Here is a 24,967-nt window from a genome sequence, read left to right on the forward strand (position 1 = left end):
TGCTGTTACTAAACAAGTTTATGAAATTCATCAGGACCTTTCTATCAAAAGTTTTGTTTGTTTTTTTTTAATTTAGCATGACTGTGGGTAAATGATGGGAGGATGTAGTTCCACCAAAAAGAGGATCCTCGGGCCTTCCTGTGTTGTCAGGAGGCTGACAAAGACCCGCAGAGGTGAAGGAGAGAAAGCAAAGTAGGTTGCCACCTAATCGGCGTTCCTTCCGCAGGGTTTTTAGCTATGAGGTAGCAGAGCCTCGAGACTAATGCCACAGGGGAAAATAGGAGCAAAGACGATGTAAATTCACACCCCCGTGGACTGCAGCTTCAGGGACACAGGTACGTGCTATAAACGGCAGCTTGAAACAGAAACATTTAGATGCTTCCAAATTAGATAGTGTTTTTTGAACAACTTGTTCAGATTTTTATGTGCACTCACATGAATATTCCAGCCTGCATCAGGACAAAACAACAAATGTTGAAGAACTCACTTTTCCCCTGGGTTGAAAAACCTAATTTCTACTTGGCTGTAGAAAATAAACAATCTGCAGTAGCTTAGAGGCTTAATTAAAAGCAGACCATACCTGTGGTAAAAACTGGCAAATATCGACATTTTAATGGCTTCTGTGAGCAATCAAAAAAAAGCCCAAAACCTAGTTGACTTTGCAGTGTAAAAAGTGATTCTGAAGAGCAGCCAGGCTTTGGGACCCCAGCCTTTGCTGACGGTACCCTTGGAGATAAACCAGACTAAGGCGAGCACTTCAGTGATGTATGGGATAGCAAATATTACCTTAATGGGATGTATTTGCTGGAGCTGTATGTTTTTTACTACCGGGCCACGACTAAGACCTAATGAAAAACAGAAACAGAAGTGCTTTTGAGATGGTGGAAATGAAATGTATTGCCGCTACCGGTTGAAGGGCAGAGGGATCCAAGCTGGTTTCCCAGCCCTTGACGTGCGGACAGGGAGCCGCTGTGAAGCGATGCAGCTAGCTGGCCACCTTGTGGAAAACGCAGTAACACTCAGCAGAGATCACACAGGAAGGATTTTAAAGAAATTACACCCAAACCTGCAGAGTTTATTTGAAAGGATTGTTTACTCTGAACCTTCTAAGAAAGATCCTCTCTTGCGCTAAGGGCTGGCTCACAAGTAAATAGAAAGCCATCATTGTAGAGCTGAATAGGATTCAGCTGTCATTAACATGCATTCCAACAAGAAGTAGTAATTAATAGCCTCGAACAGGAGAGCAGATGAACAGAATACAGTTACTAGCAAACTCTCATCCTTGCTGCTGCTGTAAAACACACTGTAAGATTCATCCCATTTGTGTGAATGCTTTCTAAATGGTCCATTTATTTAAAGTTCCCTTTTTGCTGTGCTGAATCTGCCTCCTAGAAAGAGCACCACATTTCACATTAATAGTAGTGCCACAGCTAGCAGACCCCCTGCGAGCATAGTGCTCGTTGCTGCTGCGTTCACCGGCTTGCAATGAAGTTCATTCCACACTGATTCATTACTGGGGAGAAGATGCAATAGCAAATTCTTTGTCTTGCTGACTTGTTCATCTGTTAGCCAAATAAACAGGGGGGAAGCTGGTTAATTTGGTAACAGGAAGGCTTTCCTGACTGAAACATCACAGGCAATAAATAACCATTCAGTGGGGTTTTGTTTGTTTTCTTGATTATTCCATGTCTGTGACAAAGACAATTCATCTTGTGTCACTTTCAAATGAAGGAAAAAAAAAAAAACGTATAGTCATTTGTATCGAAGTCATATTGGTCCAACCTAAGATGCTTTCAAAGAAAGATTATAATAGAAAATAAACCACACACAATTTATATCAGACTTTAAGCCTTTTTGTTCTTTCTTTTAGACAAGCTCATTACAGAAGCAGAACTGAATTTCTGCAGTAGCTGCCTTTGCTCACAGGCCTCTGATGAGCAATCAGCACTGTGCACTGAAGCATGAACTCTATATATGTACAGAAATTCACAGTTCAACAAATTCCCCAGATCAACCTGGAGATGGAATAACAGAATTAGATGTGTTATTACAGATAGTGACCCAACACCTTCACTCTTTGTCTTTCATCTACCTTTCCCTTTCCCTTCTGTCTTCACTCAGTCACTTTTATGATGAAATGCTTAATGACATTTCTGCAGGCCAAAAATATTATTGATTTAGTTTTAATTTTGATGTTGTTTTTCTTACATTGTTATTCGCATAGAAGACACACATGGATGGAAGAGATGAAATGTCATGTTGTACAGGCTTTGAATTTGGATTTGTTTTCACATAGGAAAACACAGGAAAGAGCCTGTATTCCTTCCAAGGGGAATCACTGGGTGATTTTTTTTTTTTTTTCTTTGCTAGTGAAAACAGCATCAATTTTGGACTGCAACAGGTGGGATAATTTTAGTATCTCCTGTTGTCTGCAAAGCAAGCTTCTCTTCCAAATATACCGCCTCCCTGCAAGCCTGCCACCTTGCTCTCCGGTCATTGTGCTCTCCAGATGGCAGCTCCAGCTTCTCTGTGCTGCACAAGCCACAGTGACGGGCATCTCTGTGACACTGACAAGAGGCAGCCAAAATGCTGGTGTCTGTGGGCTGACCCAACACATGCAGCCAGCGCAGAAGACAGCATACTGGTTTCTGTCAGAGTGGTCATCAGTCTGCTGGGGTAGGCAGGTACTGGTACTAAATTAGAAGGATTTATTAGGTCCAGCATTTTTACTGTATTTTGGCTTCCCTTCTTAGAACTAGTCTGCAAGGCTTGCAAAGGCATTAACTTCTTTGAGGCACTGGTGAGAAGGACACCAATGCTCTTAGGGTTGTGGAAAGCAAACCTGATATCTGTAGGAGCCTTTTTGACAAGATCCTTTCATTTAATATATGGCAAAGTATGTTATACGTATATATATATTCTGAAGCACAGTAAGGAAAGGGTGGCAGTCTCAATTCTGCATTTGCTAAAAGCACTTCAAACATCTCTCCTACAGAAGATGGACCCAGAAGTAAGTCTTGCATTAGTGAGGCATTGCTGGGCCACGATGACACTGGAAAGGTCTTCAGGAACATGCTGCCTGACTCCGGGCTTTTCAGAGCCTGTTTTCTGGAGTGGGACATCCCGCTACACATCGCATGCTGCCAACCAGGCTATCAGCACTACGTGTTCATGAGCAACTAACGTGCTTACCCACAGCAAAAAGGAGGAAGGTCAGGAAAAAAAAACCACCATAAAATCAATATCTAGCTTTTTTTTTTTTTCCCCACACTGTTCGTTACAGCTGGAACCAGTGGCAGACAGACCCTAAAGCCAAGTGCTGGGACAAGAGTATTTCCAGTTGTGCCTCCTGCCATGCAAAGGCTGATGCCGCAGCTGTAAGTGGCAGCCTCCTGCCTCTGAAATGAGTTTCCTCACTTGTTGGGTGACTCAGGATATAATAACATCCCCATTTCCAGAAGTAAAAAGAGAATTTGGCCTTGAATAGCAGGTGATATTTTTATATTTCAGCTCAAACTTTTTTTGTTAACAGACAGATGAAAGGGGCTTTTAGATTTCAGGTGTCTCGTAAAGATACTCGTAGTAACTTTAATAACCCTTGTCTGTTATATCTGGGACTTCAGACTCCTCCCACCTCATACAAGTCTTAAGCCAAAGTAGTATCAGTGACACCAGCAGCACAGTCTGACGTGTCATCTTTTTGGTTTTATTTTGTTACTTTAACTCTTCTCCTTCTCCCTCTCTCCTCCCAGTTGGTCATACTTTTAAGAGCTCTGGTCACTAAAATCCCTTCTATGTAATATATACTCCATTAAAGAAGAGATTTTTTTAGAGCCACATCCTTGATATCTGAGCTTAGTAAGAACGAATTTGTAATGGACCCCCTTTGTAGGGAAACGGTACTGCAGGGTACAGCTACCCCTGGGTCAGACCTGTTTTCACATCCCACTTGATGCTGGCTGAGGCACAATGGCTGTTGCCTGCCCGTGCCAACCCCATCTTACTGGTATGGCATCCAGTATCATCTGTCCTCATCCAAGGCCTGTCAGCAGGGTGGGAGCATCCTTCCAAATTCTGGAGGGCATCAATAACCAAAACTGCCCTGCGCAATGATTCTTACAGATAAGAAACACATTTACTTCATTCACTAAAGGGAAAAATACCTTCTCGTCTTTTGAAACAGTCCCCCAAAGACTAAAAGAAATGCAGGTGTGTCTGTACAGCACCAGCTTTCCCCCACTGGTGCTGCTTGAAGGCTTCTCTCCTGCTTCTGGCCCAGCTACCTGCCCAGTGGGTCATCCCCCATGCCCTCCGCGGCAGCCATCAGCCCTGTGGAGCTCACCAGGCACTTTATGTGTCAGAATTAGTGGCGCCTTTCATTCATTTAAAGTCCTCTAGCAAAGGCATATGTCCTGACAGGCAGAGAGGTGTCCTACGGTGAGGCCAGGGTTTTCTCCCTGTTCAAGCCCTACAGCTGAGGTCTCCTTCAGCCTCCCTTCAGGACCCCCGGTTAGCTTCCCAGTTCAAAGCTACTGGCCCACAAGCATAGCATCACCTCTGCACTTCTTCAGTTGAAGTGCCGAGGGTGGTAGCACGTGGAGTTCCACCACTCAACTTCACGGCTTTAAGGACCTGAGGGTCCAAAAAGATTGGGAAGGTTAGTATCTTCAGAGGTTTCCTTTCCCTGGTACCATCACAGTGGGGCCACAGTCCTCGGAGAGCACATCTGATGTCACACCAGTGGCAGAGGATTGTCCCTGAAGGTATTTTAATTAGTTCAAGCTGGCTTATTCTACCATAGGGGATCACAAAGGCCGCATAGCTTTATCGTCACAGAGTTCTGAGCTGATGTATCTGATAGCAGCCTGCATCAGATCTGTTTGCCATTAAATCATTAGTGGTCCATAAAAATTGAAAATAAATGAGGCTACTATGACTTCGGCCATTTCCTAATCTCGTGAAACACGCAAAAATAGCTATGCTAATGACATTGTTATGAATCCGGTTTTCTTGCTCATCAACAACATTTTAAAGTGGCTTAAATGGACTAGCAATCACCATAGCAACAAAACAGCAGTCAGGACTACTATCAAGAGAACTTGGTGTCTTAAAAGGGAATGTGGTTTTTTACATCTGTTCCATGAAACCTGGGTTTCTTCTAATTTTGACCTCGTAACACCAGAAAGAAACAGGAATAAAATGAGCATTCTGATGAAAGCACTGAATAGCCTCAAATCTACACTTCTTATTTATTGATGCAAAGTTTCAGGGCCATAAATGGATACTTCCTAATATACTAATTCCTACATGCTTCTCTAAGTATGCATTAGGGTAAATAACACATTGCAGTAGCAAAAGGGCAATGATGCACCTGGGAAAGCAAATAACTGGGGTCTGGAAGAAGACCACAGCGTCTTGCTGTACCTCTGGCTTTGGTGGGGGGTGGGTGTGTGTGTCTGTGTGTCTATAATGACTTTTCCTGCTTCTGCCTCCTCTTTCCATCTGCAAACACTCACAGACCCTTAAAATGACCTGTCAGTGTATACATCACAATCTAACATCATTATTTCAGTTGTTCCTTAGACACTGGCAACCACGGCTAATTATATTAGAGATGAGATATAAAAAATTTTAAAAACTGTGTGCTATGCCTGTCTTAAAAGTTTAGACCTGTCTATAAAAAAATAATGACATTGAAATAGCTATCATTGTCTCTCGTATCTTTCCTACTCTTCCCTGTTTCTGGAAGACTTGATAGGTCTCGGGAAGAAGCGAACTGAGTCAAAGAAATATTAAAAAAACTGTTTAAAGACCTCCCCTTTTTTTTCTCTTTTTTTTTTTTTAAAAAAAAATTCAAATACTGAATCGTATCTGCACATATGTGTGATAAACTCTCTGGGTAAAAGCTCCTTCTGTGAAAATCGAGCCAACTGCAGCTGAGGTCGGAGCGCCGCGATGTTCCTCTGTCAGCAGCCCTTCACCAGTGCACGGCAGCAGGGGTGGAGGCTCCAGGTCCTGGGCTGACCAGCAGGGAAGAAGCCAGAGGCCAGTTTCTCGTTAGCCAGATCCTCCCCACAGCTTACATTATTTTACTGATCTACTGCCCACTTTAGGACTCTGGGCTTCCTAAAAAGAAAGACCGATTTTCCTCCCCAAAATGCCTGACAGCAGGTGGTCTATTTAGGCACTAAACAGGCAAAATAGACAGCAGGTACAGGCAAGATGCCTGTCTGCATGCAGCCATCGTTTAGCAGCCTTAGAGGAGAGTTTTGCAGTGCACAGTCCCTTCTGACCCTATAAAAATGCAGTGGCACGTATTTTCTGCTCTGGAGGTGATGCCTGTTGGTGTGCCACAGTGCCACGCAGCACGGGGACCATGCCTGGAAAGCCAAAGCACGAGGTGGGCATACCCTATGGGGTTTGGAGCCCAGGCGTGAGCTGTGGGCAGAGGGTGGGCCAGGGGACTGCAGGCAGCTGGCCCCAACCATGCTGGCCAGCCCTGGACTGCTCAAATTACCGATTAAACCCAACAGACACTGCAAAGGCAAAGACCTTTTCCCAGCCATTTCCAGCCCACTCACCTTGCTGGAGCCTGAGAAAGCTGCAGCCATCCTGCCGGAGACGAGGCCTCCCCATCCCTCCCCACCCTGCCTACAGCTGCCAGACTTCTGCACTGGGAGGTGTAGAGAAATGATGTGACTTCAGCCTTGAGCCTCCGCCTTGGTGTTAAAAGCAGTGATTGCAGTATGACACAGCGCCTGGATCACCTGCATTGCTGCTCTCCTTGGAACGCACAAACGCCGTCCTCTTCTTACAAGGAGCCTGGGTGCATGTCAAAAACCTGCATCCCGATGCCACTGCAATCGCTAGGTACGGAGACCTTTCCCAGGACCTGCATGTTGATTTGCAGCCAGGTCCTGTTTTCACCTCACTGCTGATGACCATGTAGAAACCGCCGATGGGCAGATCTAAAGGAGTACACTTCCTCCAGGATCCTTTCCTTCGTTATTAGATACCAGCAGGGGGGATTCAGGTTGTGCCCAGGGCCTGGGGAGGATGTGGGACATCTTTAGATACGAGCTAAATGCAATGGGAGCCACCAAGCGAGACCTCACAGGAAAAGATGTTGGTTAGAAACCCCGGGGGTCTCGGAGGTGCCCAGCTGAGCAATGCTCTGCGTGATGGAGACGTCCAGCTTCAGCACAGTGCAGCAATCCTTGTACCACACGGGGACAAGCAGCTCTTGCCCGCTCCTCACAGGAGCACGTCACCCTTCCATCTCAACAGGCTCCTGCATGTTACCCAAAGCAGCAGCTGACAGTCAAGCGCTGGTGACAAAGGTGCCTGCTGCTCATTAAAAAACATATAAAATTAGACAGAGTACAAGGTAGGTCTTCCTAAAGAGAGCATCAAAATCAACACCTGGCAAATGCTCTTCAACTGCCTCCCCTGCAAGGGCTTCCCTTTAAATTAAAGTCTCACTCATCAGCTGTATTTCAGCAACAAATTAAGAGAAGAAAAGGGTTTTTAGGTCACCTCAGCCACAGCAAAAGGAAATGGAGACCAAGGGTCCCCCGAGCCCAGGCTGGCCCAGCATAGCACAGTCCCCCAGCTCTGCTGGCAGTGCTTCTGAGCTGCAGACTTAGCCTTGGAGAGACCGGGTAGCTCCTGCACTTCAGGAACTACACAAAACAGTATAAAACCAGACAGAAACAATTACCTTAATAAAAGAGGCTAAACAACGCAGGACAGGCGAGGCTCTCCGCTGTAACGGTGCCCCCCTTTCCTCATCGTGGCTGCTCTCATTTCCTTAGCACAAGGCACAGTCCTTCCCACACAGAGCTGGCTGATTAAAAACACAACGGGCACGATACAATGTGGAACAACAGGGTGGAAATGAGGGCAACAGCCTAAACAAGAACTCTGTTTTGCTAAAAGTTCAGTTTTTGTCTGCGACCTTTGTGGCTGTAGCTACAGGAGAGAAGAGCAGGACCCCTTCCACCTCTGTCCCCCACCGCTGGTGGCATCAGGACTGCACCGGCCCCATGTGCCTGTTGCCAGAGGCACAAAGCCCGAGCGCTTCCATCACTTGTCCTGGCTGGGACGAGCTTGAGCGTGAAGGCGTGACGACTCTCCCGGCCAAGAGGAGAACGAAGCAGTGACCTGTACCCGGCCGGGAGCTGCAGAGGGACAGCACCTCGTGCCCACTGCTCTCTGTGCTGGGCATACGCGAGCTGCCCCATCCCACCTCCCACACAGCTGTGTAGAGGCCTGGAGCCCAGTGTAAGCACCTCCAACCAGTCGCTAAAGCCAGCTGGGCAGCACAGCCTGGGCTCAGAGGGGTCATCAAGTTTGCAGGCACCGTGAGGGTCCTCTGGGCCGAAAAGCTTCAGCAGCTCTGTCCATTTGGACAACTGCAGGGTTGGGTGCCCACCACAGGAGCTTTAAAGCACCTACATTTGGGATTTAATCCCTCTTGGAGATCCAGCCTTGCCAGAAATCAGGAGTGTGAGCAAGCCTGTCACCACGGTGCTCCCCCGTCACAGTGTGCAGCATCCCTCGCCAGGTGCTCGGCTCTCTCATCAGCTGAGCTGTTTCTGAGCAAACTGATGCGATTGCCGAAATGGCACTGCTGAAAGCAGGGAAAAAGCGTCTCTCATCAGGGCTTTCTTGACAGTAATTAAAATAAGTTAAAAAATCTAATTCCTAAAAATAAGAACTTAGAAGTAACTGAAACCTGGCACCTATGTTTTGATTTTATATTCTCCAACAAAAATGTTGGCAGCAAGGAGGATTATACCACAGTGTTTTGAAGTAATACAGCCACAGAGTAACATAAATAGCTTATGAAGGACCTTGTGTGATGTGTTTTGACACGGAACTTACAGGCCAGGTTCCCAGCGCTGTCATGGGAACCTCCCAACACCAGCAGCGCCCCAGGCTGCCGGCAGTGCCCAGGGACTGGCCACGGCCGAAGGGTCCCCACCCCAGCCTGGTGCTGGTGAGCTCCATGACTCAGCTGCTGCTTTTGAAAAGCAATGTGAAATCATAAAAAGCAGACTCATAAATACGGAGGTAAATACACCAAATGCTGAAATCAGCGAGAGTATTTTCTTTGCAGACCAAGGGTACGGTAGCGTAACGGGAGCAGGACGTGCCCCATCTGAGGATGCAAGTTACCCCTATCTAGGTTTTAAAAGCACCATTAGGAAGCGTGTATGCCTAAGAACAATTCTCACACAGGGATGTGCCGACAGGGATCTGGGAAGCCTGAGCTTTGTCCCGGCAGCCGCCACTGCTGGTACAACCAGTGACACATCTGCACCCAGCTTACCAGCTGAGGATAAGACTTTGCAATGATTCAGGACACCAGCACCACCAGCAACTTTCTTTTTTCACACAGGCCCACAAACCAACCCTCTGTCTACCTGTAGTTTACACCAACCCACGTCTGAACCTCTGAAGCTGGGTCAAGTGTAAGTCTGCCCAAGCTCCACTTTAAAGAGATGATGAACACTGGCCATAGGGGAAAACCAGGGAAAGCATTCTGCTGCCTTGGGGGAGCTGCAAGAAATGGGATAAAACCATTTCCACCAGTTACTCTCCCCACCTCCTTTTGCGAAAGGAGGCACCACAGCTTCCTTCTGGCAAACGCTCACTCGTCCCACACCCAACCCTCTAGAAGCCAAATTTCCCAGCAGATTTAATCAAAAAGCGACTAACCAGCTAAGGCAGGCAGAAGCACTCCCAGCCTTGCAGTATCAGGTGCCAGATGATGCCCAGAGGGGTCTCCTAGGAGCAGTGCCACCACCTCCCAAGCCACGCGCTGGCCCTTGGCCCCTGTGGGAGCACGGGACAGCTGGAGGCAGCTTCAGGAACTGGAGTGGAATGAGCTACAGGTGCACGATGGCTGGGCAGGGGTTAAGGGCCTGGAAAAAGAAGGTCTAGCTTCACGTGATAGATCTGCTGTGCGCTGAAAGGTAAGGTTTTGGTCTGTTTCTCAGTGCCCACAGGCACGTACGCAGAAAGGAGAAAGTAAAACTGGAGAGTAACACGGGTTTAAACAAAACCAAACCTTTTTTACTTAAATTCAACAACATCCAAGATCCTTACTTGTGATTTTTAGGATGAGTGAGGTAACAAGTCTTCTGCTTCTTCTGCATGGGGCTCCGGGGCAGCTACTCCCGCTCCCCACCCCGGGATTCCAAGAGAGACGAGCCCAGCTCAGCACAGCCGACACGACCCACTCAAACAGAAAGCCCCCCACCCCTCCTGGCCGTGCTGCCTGGCTGCCCTCCAACCATCCCTGCTCCGACTGCAATGGGCCCCAAAAACAGACGAGCAACTGCCACCCCCTCCTCACCTTCTTTTTGCCCGCTCTGGCTGAAGTTCTGAGAGAAGGAGCAGGGGAAAAGTCGGGGCGTGAAGGAAGCAGATTTAGCAGATTAAACATACCTCTAACAGCACACAGACTCTAAATATTTGCACAGTCGGGTTTTGCCTGGAGTTAACTCGCACACGCACAAACCTTAGTTTGAGCCGAGTTTCTTTCCATTATTCTTTACTATTATAAACTTAGGACCAGCCTTTAATGCTTATCCAATTTACATTCTGAAGTTACCTCTGGAATCTGACGGGCATTGCAAAATCGAAACGGACAATACAGAAGCCATCGCACACGCCAGCTCTGCTACAGTCACCAAACCCCCACCTGGGGCTGCAGACCCAAGGGCAGCTAAGCCAGCCTGGAGCAGCTTGCTGTGCTGGAACGGGAGACACACACTGCTCTTCCCATCGCTCGGGTCCTCTGCTGGGTTCCTGCCATTTTAGGAAGGTCTGGTGAGCCCTAGTGCTGGCATAACGTAAGTGGCAGGAGGCTGGGAGCTCTTAGTTTGGCACGAAACCGGAGTCAGCTTTAAATGTTTGCTTGAACGGAGGCCAGCGTTTGGGTTTTTCAAGGTGTTTGCTCAGTTCAACCTGGAGCCTGGCTCTCTGCAGGCGTTAATGGGCTCCCGTCATCCACAAGTCAGGAGAAAGCTGTACGATGCACAGCGAGTCTTCACTAAGCAGTCCACCTTGTTGGGAATATAAAACAATAAAACTACTCAAATACTAGGAATAAATCTTAAGTATGAGTTAGTAGAGCAGTTAAGTCCAGGTCATTTGCTGAGGCCATATACAATTTTTTTGTGTGTTTATTTTCCCCCAAAAGTACCAAATGCAACTGCTATTTGCCACACAGTGGCCCTGCATGAAGACCACAGTGGTCATATTTGAAAATGGCTGTATTAGGGCAATACAATAAATCCGCATTCTTCACATAAACACTTTTTAGACAGTTTTTGGTATATTTGAAAGCAAGTCTGGATGCATCACTGTGGATGCATCGCTGAAGACAGCACTTCCCCTCCTTTTCCAGAAGCCCTTCTGAACTCTGCTGGGCTACAGATGGTGTGGAGGGCACCTACAGCCATCTCAAGTCCAGTTTTGGACTCAAAGCTGCCTGTCCCCTGCATCCCATCCGTCCTCCTTTCCAGCAGACACCACTTCAGTCCTGCATCACCTAAACCAGGGCTTAATCCCCCCCCGCTGTGCCCTGCTTCCCTTGGAAAGCGCCCAGAACCACTCATCTTGCGTAAGGATTTGAGTGCAGACACAGCTGCCACCACTCCACGAGCCCTGCAGTCAGGGTTGCTTATTTTGGTAAGTCATAGGGGTCAACCCACCACGAGAAACTACGTCAAGCTCCACCTATGAGCAGGAAAATGGCTTTCTAAGGCATCTCCCTTGCCAGGTGAGCACTGTGAGCATTGAGGATGCCCTGTGTAGCTCCGGAAGATTCCATAGAGCCCATCCACTAACCGACACCATGCACACATTTCCCACAAGCATCCAAAACACAGGGTGTCGCAAGAAAAACCCATGTGAACACAGGAAAAAGCCTTGCATGAATATGCTAAACCCCACCTCCCAAAAGTAAAGAAAGGGAAATGCTACCATTATATATATACATTCCACAAAGAAATGACCCATGGAAGTTGCCATTCACACCCCAGGACCCACCCCCAGTTTTTCCCCAAACAGCATCTAGAAGATTTAAGCTTTTTCCCCTGACCTTTTCTTTGCGAAGAGCTGCTTTTGGTCCCAAATACTTCTCACATAGATCCCACTTCTGTAAATTTATAGACATGCACGGTATTTTGAAGGACTGTGGGGTTTTAGAAACAGCTCATGTCTCTCTTATTCCTGTTGTGTGGCTGGTTAACATTTGTGAGTGGTTAATTATGTTTCTGGTCACAGGGGACAATTTTTCGCAAAGGAAAACCAACAGTGGATGTAGTTTGGTTTATAGACTCTGTATTTCAAGCAGTCCTTCCAAAATACTTACCTGACCTAAAAAAACTTAACTTAGGGGGAGGATTTTCAGAGTATCTTACTGACTGAACTGTGAGAGGTTAAAACCTCATGCCCCCTGCTCAAGAGACTAGCACGGAGATGCCTGAGCAAATACTAGCTTGGGTTCAAGCAGTCCTTCCCAAATGCCATTTGCAGCAGGGCAGCTACTTCTAAGTTTATTCCTCTGCAGACACGTATTTTGCTTAACGTAGGCTTTCAACTCTATTATTTTCACGGGCTGCTAAAGCAAGCTTGAGAAAGCAAGCACTGTCTTCAGGAAGACCACCCCCTCCCCCCAAGCGCCGTGCAGTCTCTGGCCAAAAGGAGACTTGCAGGCTCCACGCTCTCCTTCCACGAGGCTTCAGGCAGGTGGGGTTGAGTCGAGTCCAGTCTCTGTGAGTACTGCCGCAGATGCAACTCATCTCGTACAAATATTTAATGAAAAATGCATTAAAGTCGTGCAAGAGGGAAGCACTGTCAGGACAAGGTAGGTACTGTCAGAACACATAAAATACCAGCTTAAAAGCACCATTGTATCACCAGATGCAGCGCTGCCATCATGAGAAAATGGAGCACTGAAATAAACGGAGCCGCACACATTCACGACTGCAGGATCCGTCCCAGAGCGATCTATTTCAGCTGAGCAAAACACAGAAACGAGCATTGTAGAGGCAAACAAAGAGGTCTGGATTAGATGACCAGGCAGCCCACTCCTGGCTGTTACACTCCAGGGTAACAAAGGCCGGTGCAGCCGCTGAGAGCCAGCACTGGGCAGTGACCCCCCCGGCACACGGGGTGACTAAAGCAGCCCACCCCCGACATTTAACCCCAGCAGGTTACAGGGAGGCGCAGCCAAAGGCGCAGCTATGAGGTACCCCTCAGTGTGACCGATGAGTGAAGTGACGGCAGATGCTGCAGAACAGCCCTCTCTGGATGTGGGATGCTTCTGCCGAGCACACCTCCTGCACAGCTTTGGGGTGGGAAAGGGCTTACCCTTGCCTGCAGCACCCATCTGTAGCACAGCCTGCCGCGACCTGTTCTCGTGGAGGAGCTCTGGCAGACAGGAGTTGGTACCCCTCATGCCACCCATGCCCTCCTGCAATGGCAGCACCTTAGAAATCAACGGTTGCTTCTTCATCCCTTAAATTAACCGTACAATTACAAGGGGACAGATGTACTCACAAAGATCTGAAACCCAATATATATCAACAGGATTATCTAAAATAAAAGTACATTCCTTGGGCTTTCAAAAGCAGTGAGAAACAAAACCCACCCCCCTCCCCTGCAGCGATAGTGCTTTTTGGCAGATTCATAGCCACCACAGCTCACCTCGTTTCAAGAAATCTCGTGTAGTTTTGACAAACAAGTTATTAAAGTTTGTAAAAAGCATTAGCACAAAGCATTTTTAGGTTTATTTAAATAAAAATTATAATTTATACAAGACTTTTTAAACAAACAAGATTTTCTTAAAAAATGTACAGGGCAAATAATTTCATTATTTCAATTCTTCATACAGTATAAGTCTTTTGTCAAACAAAAGTTACACTGATAATGAATTATTTACAACTTCAAAATATAGACTCAAACTTCAGACATAAAAATTTTAACATCCATTATATTTCAATGATTAGTAGAAATTAAACATCTGCCAAAATGTACAGAATTCAATAAAAACTACCAGTGTTTTAAATACAAGTTTAAGTAGCCAAAAAAAGTACATCCTTTCATCTCTTCATGATTGAGTAAAACCTCTTTTCTCTTTGTCTGCAGGAACAAGGGCAGGGGTTTGCTGCTGGCATCCTGTGTGATGTTGCTACTAATAGCTCGTTTTATTCAATCTTGCCTCACAAAAGCTACAGAGCACGGAAAGGCATGATTTCATATTTCAGCTTTTTTTTTTTTTTTGCCTTTTGAATTCAAATGGTCACTGATAAAGAATTAAAGCAGTCAGTTTTCATCACCCCTTTTTTTTTTTTTTTTCCTCTTTAAAAGGGACTCAAACTAACCAATGCACTTTTAAAGAAGTTATATCCAATTACGCGTGAACGATCCAGCAATGAACCACGGACATCAACAGAATTGCAAATATAAACAGCAAACAGACAGAATGACAAGAACATCACTTTCTGCTATTTGAAGCACTTTACAGTTAAGTGGTACAACCCAGCCTGTTACTGAAGTGCACCAGGTTACACTGCAAAACTACACAGGAAGGTTGGAATTTCAGGCGAGAGCTTCAATGTAATTATACAAGTCAAGTATATATTTACTCACTGTCCATCCCCTCTTGCCCACCAAACCTGGGAGGGTGTAGCAGGAGGAAAAGCAGAAGTAAACACACCGAGGTTACCTTCTAGTGTCTCTGAAGTCACATACGCCACCGGAGCAGTTATGTAGCAGGAACCCGGACAACCCAATGTAAAGCAAACTTTGCAAAATACGTACACAGATATTTGTCAATTATATTACAACTCTATTTTTTTAAAAAAACCAGTCTGTTTTCTATATATTAGAGTGAAACAATGTTGCATTGCAGTTTGCACTAGGTTTACTGTATCTCTACTAGGTTTAACCTCTAACTTTTAAGTTCACACTGTTAAAGTGCGGATTAATTTCAAATGTCAACACATTAGCTTTTATAAGTTTCTAATTTCTTTATCCAGAAAAAAAAGAAAATTTAAAAGCATATTGTACATGAGGCATTTCAGTCTGGGAAAAGGATAATGATTTCTTTTCTCCCTGTCCAAAGCCTAGGTATGGTTAATTGTCCTGGCACCGTCAGCACAGGACCCATAGCTCCTCCAGTAACCAGAATCTAGGCCAACCCCACATACTAGGGTCAACCAGTGAAGGGTGGGAGGGGGAGGAGGTAATAAGTGCAAGTCGACTGATTTCCTACTGAAACTGCTGTTATGGTCAGAGTGAAGGTATAAATTACACTTGAAAAATGATACAAAAATAAGAAAAAGAGCATGCTCTCTGTAAAAAATATAGTTTTCTGTTTCTCCAAAAAAAAGGATAACCTTGAACACACCCAAGGGATTTTTCTTCTTAAGACAAAATGAATGAATCTGATTAAGATTTATATAACATTAAGCGATTTTAATGCCTATTTGTTATCCACACTAACTATTCAAGGAAGCGTTTAGAAAAGGAAGCCAAATGATAATAGACAACAATTACAAAAACCGACTAATTGATTTTCAAAGTAGGTTTGATGAGAAAAATTTAAGATCAAGAATTTTTACTTAAATGAAACCTGAATGTGTAAAGTGAAGAAACCACAAAGTGTCAAGCCACATCCATATTAGAACTTGGCAAAATGGATTTCCCACCAGCTTCACTTACATTTTAAGTTTTCAGGCCCTAAGTCATACCATACCAAAGGAGGTGTCAGAAATGCACCCCTTTTTCAGGTCACGTAAAGACATGTTCAAGTGCTACTCTAAAGGGAGAACTCGATGACGGCATTTTAGCTGTTACGGTGGATTCTTCCCCATGCTTGTTTACATTTCCACCCAGGGCAAGGAGTTTTATCCCATCAGTGTTTCACTTTACAGTACCCAACCAGATCACAGTATTCAACAGTATTTCTTCATTATCAAGTTCATATGAAGCTCTTCATATCATACCTCTTCATGGCCAGACTGAAATAAGGTTTGTACAGTTTGACTGCCACCTTCTCCATTACTGCTGTATTTGCTGAGAGACTTAAATTAAAAAATGTGCTAAGAGTTAAATACCCTTTGGTGTTTGTCTCCCTCTCCCTCCTTCGTTTTTACCCCTTTCCCTATAAAGAAAGAAAATTCCTGTTTAAAAAAGGAGAAAAAAAATTCATGAAATTTAGTCCCATTTTCACATAAGAATTTACATCTCCATTGGTTTTTTTGGGGACATTCACATAATGTCTGGAAACATCCATCCCACTCAACTCAAAAGACACAGCAAAGGAAAAGACATACTGGAAGGCTTGGCATAACTCCTACTGTGCTTTCATGAAAATGCAAATAAAATTCTAAACCTCTCAGATGGGTGCTATTATATAGAGTATAAAAGCTTTCTAATATTAAAGAGAGAAGTCAATATGTGCTTTGCTGCTAGACAGGCCTGAGAGAGTTTAAAGGAGCACAGCCTTCCCGCTTTACCTGGCAGTTGGGTTTAATTGTTACTAAAATTTAATTTTGCGAGGGGCAAGACAGCAACATACCAATGCCCCTCAAACGATGCTTTGAAAAGGAACTATTGCTTTCACTTGCTGTATTATAGTGTTATTTCACTACAAGGTAACTCAAGACAAAAGTCAAATTAAAAAAAATTCATGTCTCAGTTTAGTTTAATTATCCACCTCCCCCAACATGAAAAGCCTGCAGGTCTTTAATGCATTAACATACAAACACCTTGTACATACAACGTGTACAATAGTTGAGCCCTTCCGTGACAAATATCTACAGAAATACAAATATATGATGCCTAACATTTTAGGAACAACATTTTGGTGCCCTCTTTTATAAAAAGTATTTGCCTGCCTTCCTTCCTCTTACTTTGGTTAATTAGGAAAGGAAGATATAATTACAAACTTTCTCCTCCAATTCACTGTACAAGCAAATTTAAACATTTGTACGCAGGAAAAATTGAACCTAACCAAACTGGTAAAATATCCTTCTGCGATACAACAATCAGCAAGAAGTTCTTTTGAATGCAGTTATAAATATGGAAACGCTAAGATGCTAATACTTCCTTGGTGTTGCTATCAGTTTTAATAAAGAACCCAATTAAAAATTCTGAGCAGAAGAAAAGAGACTTCAGGGTGCTGCAGTCATCATTCTCACATCTTGGGGAAAAATATCCAAGAAAAAGGGACAAATGTATCCCTAGTGGTATCAGTGGAGTAAAAAGAATCAATCTGTTTCACTTTGTTATTTAGTCAGTTCTCCAAGTTATCTTCCCAGCTTTTAATGTCAGTAAATAAACATTAAAAGTGCTTAATGTGCAAGGCTAATAGTGATGATAGCACTTTCACTGTTTTGTTTCATTTTGTTTTTTGTTTGTTTTTTTTTTTACAAAAACCTTAAAAACAAACATGAAGGCATATATAAAATACACTTGATTTATGTAACAGAGAGAATATAAACCACCAGACAAGAAAAATTATTGCAAAATAGATGAGGATGTTCATTTTTTTCACTACCAAGTTGTAAAATAAGAAAGTTTCCTTTAGATCTTCTAAGACAAGATACTAGCTCTCACTGCTTGATGATGCAGAGGTTATTTTCACATACTGGTTGAAAATTGTCTCAAAAGCTTCATCTCTGTGTACCATGGCACCAAACACCAAAGGCTAAATGACAGAAAAAAAACCAGATCATGTCAGTCCACAGAAGAAAAAAAACTTCCTCTAGGTATAGTTCTGGACAAGTCAATAGAAACAAGAGAGCAACTGTACTCAAAGTGCATTAATAAAGATATACGAATCCTTTTCTCTGCTAAATCTGTGGATATATGGCAGAGTTTCTAGTATGTTTCCCTTCTTCCTAAACCAACCGTGGCATTAAATGTGTCTGCACAGAGTATTAGCAACCGAGAACACTGTAACTCACTTTCCATCTGCTCAGGGCATGATGTTTTCCTGACTGACCTCTGCCTTCATTAAAGACTTTAAAAAAATCTGTATCGGTGCCTCTTAATTTTGGCTCATAGAACATTTATCTAGGTAATTAACATTTTTAACCTCATAATTAAAAGCATTTCTCAATAGCAAACAGCTATCAGGAAACCTGGTACAAGTTGTGTGACTTGGCAAAAAGTTATAAATAAGTGATTGGTTTAAAATAAGGTTTAGTCATACGTTAAGGAAAGTTTCAGTTGTCCAAAAGGTATTTGAGGCTTAGAGAAACTTAAATCTTTAGCACCATAAGACTGAAACAGGAAAATTTAATCTGAGGGTCTGGCCCTTCCACCCCAAAGCCTCCTCACCCACGGATACTCCCAAACCATCAGCTTTTCACTTCAGACTACACAGCAGAGCAGCACCCATGCTCCTGATGAAGGACGCTGGTGAACGGTCAATGGAATTAATGAAATAATGGAGCAGAAAGGACGGAGGAAATTTTTCTGAAGTGTTATAGTAAAATAGTCCAGATGCAGGAGAACAAGCTGAATGTTTAGTTCACTAAAATTCTGAAGACAAATATACTGAACAATAGACAAGTGAATTTAAATAAAAAACAACAGCAAACAAACACTGGCATAAGGAAACAAACAAAAAAAAGCGCCTATATTCTGGTGCTAGCCAGAGAAGGAAGAAAAAAAAACCAGCAATACAGATACAGCCAGCTGCTTACTTTTTGTGTAGATGGTGTTGATACAGCAATACCCATGCCTGATCCCGGGAGAACAGAGAGCACTTTATACTAAAAAGAAAAACCACACAGATGAAAGATATCTTATATACTGAACAACTGCAAAAGGTGCTGAGGAGGTTACACAACTCATCACTGGTATGTCCTCCCAGCCACAACTAACAGACCTCCGTTAAAAACAAGAGGCGGCCAGAAGCTGTTCCCTAACCCCAGAGTCAATGGGTACAGCATTGTCTGTACAACAAGAACCTGCCTCTCCTCCTCCTCCTCCCCCTCCCGTGTGCCGCGGCACAGCCAGCCTGCCTGCCAGAGCCAGCCCCGGCCCCAGCTGAGCACCCTGGTACCGCTACAGCACGTGGGAGCTGGCCCAGCCGCGATGCCAGGGACCACGCCAGCAGCTGGATGGGGCAGGCAGGCAGCACACCCCAGCCCCACGCGCAACTATGCACCCGAGAGCGTGCCTGGGAGCATCACCTAGAGGTTTCCCTAGAAGTAACGTTCATCCACTGTTTAAAGCAGCAGCAAGCAGACCAGAAAAAGCTCCTTTTTCAAAATTAAATAGACAAACAGGGTATGTACAGGGCATTGGGTTTTGAGGTTTTCTTCTTCTTAAAGAAAGTCCCCAAGGATAAGAAAGAATACAGTTACCTGAACTGGGGCACATCCCCAGTGGGAAGACAGCCCAAGTCTGACCTGTGTTTCCTACTCGCAAATAAAACCAGGTGCAGTACATTTTTATGTCTGGGTGCATGCTCCCTCTCTCACCTTCATTAAAAACGTTAGACAGATGCAAAAGGACCTTTATGGCAGTAAAGGCCTACTAAACAACGGGTCAGTATTAGTTCAAGCATGATGTTTAAAATCCACCAATATGCATTATTAATTCCAACAGGAACGTTCAAGTTGAGCATAAGTTGCCTGCTTTATAGACACGTGATATAAATAAGAAGGCATTCATTTGAAAACCTGGAGGTACTTAAGCAGTAGACACCGGGCTGAGGTGTTTCTTTGACCAGCATGATTTCATCTGTGGCACTCACGGCCAGAGGATGTAGTAGAAAGCAGGGGTGTCTGCGTTTAAGGGGCAGGACCAGTTCAGAGAGGGTAACAAAAAGTGACATTAAATATCAGAGTGACACAAGGCACCAGTAAAGCCATTGGTGACTGCAGGCTGATAAATTCAACCAGAGGAAGGATGGTATCGTACTTGCTATGCTTCCAACCATCCACTTGTTTCCTGTTAGTGTCGGGATGCCAGCTAGACAAAACTAGATGGAACAGCCTGATCCAGTCTGGCTATTGTAATGATTTACCTGTCTCCACTGAAAAATCCCTCTTCCCTCTAAGGTATATTTTAAGGGATATCTAAGGGATAACTTTTAAGATGGTGAATCTACCGATATCAACATCCAAACTGAAGTCGGTATTACACAATTCCCACTACCACAAAATCTTCTTAAAACCGACACAGCTATACTCAATGCAGGAGTTAAGAAACAACACAACTTTAATTTTAAAATAAGTCAGGAGTATAAGGGTTTAGTAAACTACTTTGCCTTGTGGTGAGTCCAAATGGCTAAAGAAGCAGTTCTGGGAAATATTATTTATCACAGAATTACATTTTACTAGTAAAAATTATGAATGGCGTGCTTTTTCAAAGTGACATAAGCAGAAGAGCAAAACATTACCAGCTGAACAGAAAACCAGCTTTCTCCCCTATTTGCAAAACAAACCAGACATACCTTCTGAATATCTGTTATATCCGTTAGCTTTATAACTTTATTTCTTTTAGATGAGCCAGATTTGGAGCTTTCAAAGCACAAGTAACTGAAGAAAAAGAAAGAAAATGCTCATTTTAATACAGTATTCTAACACAATGTTCTCAATACCCCTTCTGTCACTTCTGAAGTTTGAAACTGATCTTAACCTGTGAAACTTCAAAAAAAAAACCCCAAAACCCCCAAAACCCCCAAAAAACAGGCACACAGCACACAATTCAGTAATTCAGTTATGGCTTCTAATTCAGAGCAAACATTTGTAAATTCCAGCAACTGGCTAATGTGACTGAAAGCCCAGAACATACTGTATGCACATACACACGAAAATCTTGTATTTATATTCCTGCACTGAATGGTTAAACCTGACAAGCATTTTAAAGACAGAGGAAGCAGATATACCCTTAAACAGTTGGAATACCAAATCTCAAAAGGCTTATAAATCCTTTACCATCCTAAAAGATTAATGAAAAACACTGCATTAGTTTCATGTTATTGTGATGCAAACAAAAGCTCCGATTTCTAAATGCTGGAGAGTGCTCACCATCACTAGGTGACACAGCATACAGATGAGCTTTACTCCCATTCATTACACTCCAATGGAATGTCAGGGCAAGACCCAAACAGTAGTGAAGATAAGTTATTCAGCCCTGGGAGGCTAGGGGGTAAGTAAGGATTAAAAAAAATAAAAATCAAGTACTAGATCTGACACCAAGGTTTGAATATCTGTTTTCTTCTTGTTGCACATTGTCTCAAGGAAGCCATACACCCAATTTGCTTTAAAAAAACCCACCTAAGAGTATTTGCCAAATAACCATTGATCACCACTCTCAAAGTACGCTTAACTTTTATGGTGGGGTTTTTTTTAGTATATATAGTTAGTTAGTATGTTATCCACATCAAGAGCTGCACCGACTAACAAATGACTATACAGAGCACTCTTCATTCCTATGCAAGCCCTTCCAAGGCAAAAATCACATTTGTCAAGTGTTAACCACACTCCAGATTCAGCTCGCCCTCCCCTCCCCTATGGTGTTTTGAGGACTTAAAGCACCAGGAAGAGGCATTTTTGTTTCAAAACACTGTTAAAGGATTACTTTTAGATTCAAATTTTTCGATGCCTGTTTTATTTCCCTCCTGAGAAATGTGTGGAGCGCAATGACTCACTTTTCTGTGACATAAAGAACTCCATTCCTGATGTAGTCTGTAGGCATCTTCCGATCTCTGTTAATCAAGCAACAGCGCCAGCCATTTTCACACACTGAAAAAGTCATAACAAGAAATCTTACTTCAAGAAAAAGACAGGCATTACCCCCAAGTTTCCTTATAAAACAGCAGAAAACACTGAAAATTAAACTTTAGATACCTAAAATTAAACTTTAGATACCTAAAATTAAACTTTAGATACCTAAAACTAAACTTTAGATACCTAAAACTAGAAGTGTTTACAAAGAAAAGCCTAAATGTGTTTTTAGACATCGTAACATCTGTTTTAACACTGGTTTTAAAAAACCCTAAACCAAAACGCACCCACACAATTATTCCTTTTAACTTGATTATTCCATTTGCATTACCACAAAAGGCACACCAGGCTGTGCATTCTTTCAAAGAACTTCAAGGATGTGGAATGAAAGAGGCTGTCTCTGTTCATCCTAATTTAAAGCAAGCCTTTTTAACCAAAAGCTTATACCTGTACATTGCACAGAACGGGAATTCAATTTTAAACTATCCTTAGCTTTTTAGTAAATACTCTACCAACGTAGCCTTCCTGTTGCGTAATACCTGCCAAAGGACGCTCATTTTCTGACAGGTTAAAAACTTCATGGAAATTCCCTCTCTTGGTGGTATGAAAACGACTTGTGTCTTCATCTTTGCTTATTCCAGTTGGGGCACTTGAGCCCACGTAACTTCTGGATGCTGCTGTTTGAAGCTGCAGGAAAATAAACATGATTCCAAAATTTCAACACCAACATTTAAGCTGTGCTCTTAAAAAAAAAAAACAACCCAACCTAAACTTGGCTAACTACTCTTCCTAAAAAAAGAAAAATAAATAAAAATCTGTAATACAACAATTTTCATTAACGACTTCCCTAAAATTAACTTTGGACGATGGCACTATACTATGGCACTATTCTATTGCTATAGCACAAAACCAGTGTGCTATCTGAACATAACCTTTCAAAGTGCTGCCCTTTGATGGACACCCTTTGCTGGGGTGAAAGCAGATGGTGCTAAACGCACCGATATTAAAATACCATTTATCTACAGGAAGGGGTATATTTGATAAGATACTGCTAAGTTACTGCACATAGCTCCAATTATTATACTAGTGAGATTACTAACAGCTAACACATTATCAGTACTTGGCTTGTCTGCAACAGTCAGGGCAAGTACAAAATATTATCGCACAAAATAAGTTCAGAAGAAAAAAAAAAAAGAGCAAACAAAGAAAAAGCCACACAAAACTGCATAAGCTCATTATGAATACATATGCTGAAATTGAAAGGAAGTTTTCCACGCTACGATCCATACCTTTTCATGCCCTGACAGCTAGCAGGAAAAGAAACAAACAACACAAATGTGACAGTGACAAAAGAAAAAAAGTGAAGTCTATTTAACAGTATAATACATAGAATAAAACATGAACTGAGTGACACTGACTGCAAGATCTTGCTCACAAACCAAGAGACTACACACAATGAATGCAATTAAAAAAGAAGAGTTATCAGTGGTTAGAGCACACCAATTTATTCAGGTTGCATTAGAGCCATTGATCTTTGCTTTGAAGTTGCACTGAATGTTGAGAGTGTTGACACATGAAATAAAATTGGAATGGCTGTCAGCATCCTTTTGGGGGATAAAAAAGGTAGCACGGAGTTCTCAAAACTGAAGTACTTGAGTAAAGTCTACTTTCAAACAGAGCACCTGAACCACTGGAGACTGCCCTAGCAAACAAGCCTTGCTTCTGGAAGGATGGCAGGAAATTTCTTTCGGAAAGCATGCCTACATTTGCTTTTTTGTCTTGGTGAGGCACCACACGGTTCCAAAGGCTGGCTTTTGTCATCGAAGCATTAACAGCTCTGTTCTTAGCCCTACCATACACATGCAGTTAAACAACTGGCAAGCTGACAACATGCAAGCTCAGGACTAAGCCCTTCTTCTGTAAAGGCCTGATACTGTCAGAGGCCAGCCAGCCTCTGCTGCTTTTTTTTTGCACATAAGTTGGCAGCACTCAACACTTTGCAGGGTTTAGTGCTAACAAAAGAAATCCAAAGCAAACAAAAAAAATACGTGCTGCATTTGCTGACTAGAAACCAGACTGACAAAACAGGCACAGCAGAGGGTATTTACCATCCAGCTTTTAGGGTAACTGTAATACAACGATGCCTTGGGAGAAAAGAATAAAGAAAGTTGACACGGAAAGCAAATGGTTGATGATAACTGTACTATTGCTCCAGTTGCTGCCCTTCTGCCATGTCCTTAGCAATGACTGAGCCCCTGGAATCAAGGCAAATTATTGCTTCTCCAACAGTTTGTGTGCAAGTAAAGACCAGATGAATTTTTGAAGGCTTTCTTGGACAAGTTATTTGGCTCCATATGCACGTAACTAGGCAAAACTCCATGGCCCAAAACATAAAAAAGGTCAGGGTAAGAGGTCTAATGTTTTATGCGCTGGAATGAGGATTATTCCTGCTCTCTGCTACGCTGCTTCCTACCTACCCGTACATAAAGAAATTAAGAAAGCTGTTTAAACTTCAGTACCACATCCCACTTGGTGGCTGAAGATGTGGGAGAGTCCTGCCCTTACTTTTAGTCCTTCCTAACACAGGCAAACGTTTCCTCTACCCTTAAAAGAAGCAGCTAATTTATCCATATCCACCCAGGCTTGAGACAACCTATGGTCGATCACTAGAAGAAAAGCATTGTGCCCAATTTTGATAAGCCTTAAATCTAACTGGAAGTGATTGGATTTGTAATGCTGCAAGGGTCCTGACTGTCTAAAAATGTCACCAATGGTCTGGAGGTAGGACTACCTGGAGGTATTCCTTTTCACTTGATCCATCATCACCTTTTGACACACCACCGTTACCCATCAGACACTGTTGTCAGGACTGTTCTCTAACGACACAGGGTCAGAGTGGTGGTATAGGCAATGAATACTGCATTGTGTCGAGGTTTGTGGTGTCTGATAAGCTGTTTAATGAGAAGCCAAAGCAAATGCACATATGCTGGCATTATATGCTTTTAGGCTCTGCATCTTGCATGAAAAAAAAATGAAAATCCTATTTACATTATACCTTTTTGTACAAAAAAATCTATTTTTTATACTGTGAGGTTCCCAGAAGTGTGGCAAGGGGTAAGGAAGTTTGCCTAAAATTATTGAGACCAAGTTAATGTTTTCAAAGACATCTGGAAGCGGAGAATGCAGCCCTGCAC

At 43.3% G+C, this 24,967-nt stretch overlaps 1 protein-coding gene across 1 annotated transcript in view; it reads right to left on the bottom strand.

The window, feature by feature from the left end:
- Positions 1–16,699: 16,699 nt before the first annotated feature.
- The window catches only part of GRAMD4 (GRAM domain containing 4), an 81,682-nt gene continuing 73,414 nt past the window's right edge, over positions 16,700–24,967 (bottom strand). Inside the window, exons 15-19 of the mRNA XM_080394099.1 lie at positions 22,313–22,460; positions 21,698–21,791; positions 20,498–20,582; positions 18,738–18,806; positions 16,700–17,734 (exon numbers count right to left, since the gene is read on the bottom strand). Of these exons, the coding sequence (XP_080250225.1) occupies positions 17,633–17,734; positions 18,738–18,806; positions 20,498–20,582; positions 21,698–21,791; positions 22,313–22,460 (498 nt within the window). The 3' untranslated portion in view covers positions 16,700–17,632. The remainder of the gene's footprint in view (positions 17,735–18,737; positions 18,807–20,497; positions 20,583–21,697; positions 21,792–22,312; positions 22,461–24,967) is intronic.

Source organism: Falco punctatus, assembly GCF_963210335.1.
Source record: "Falco punctatus genome assembly, chromosome: 6".
Lineage (NCBI taxonomy): Eukaryota > Metazoa > Chordata > Aves > Falconiformes > Falconidae > Falco > Falco punctatus.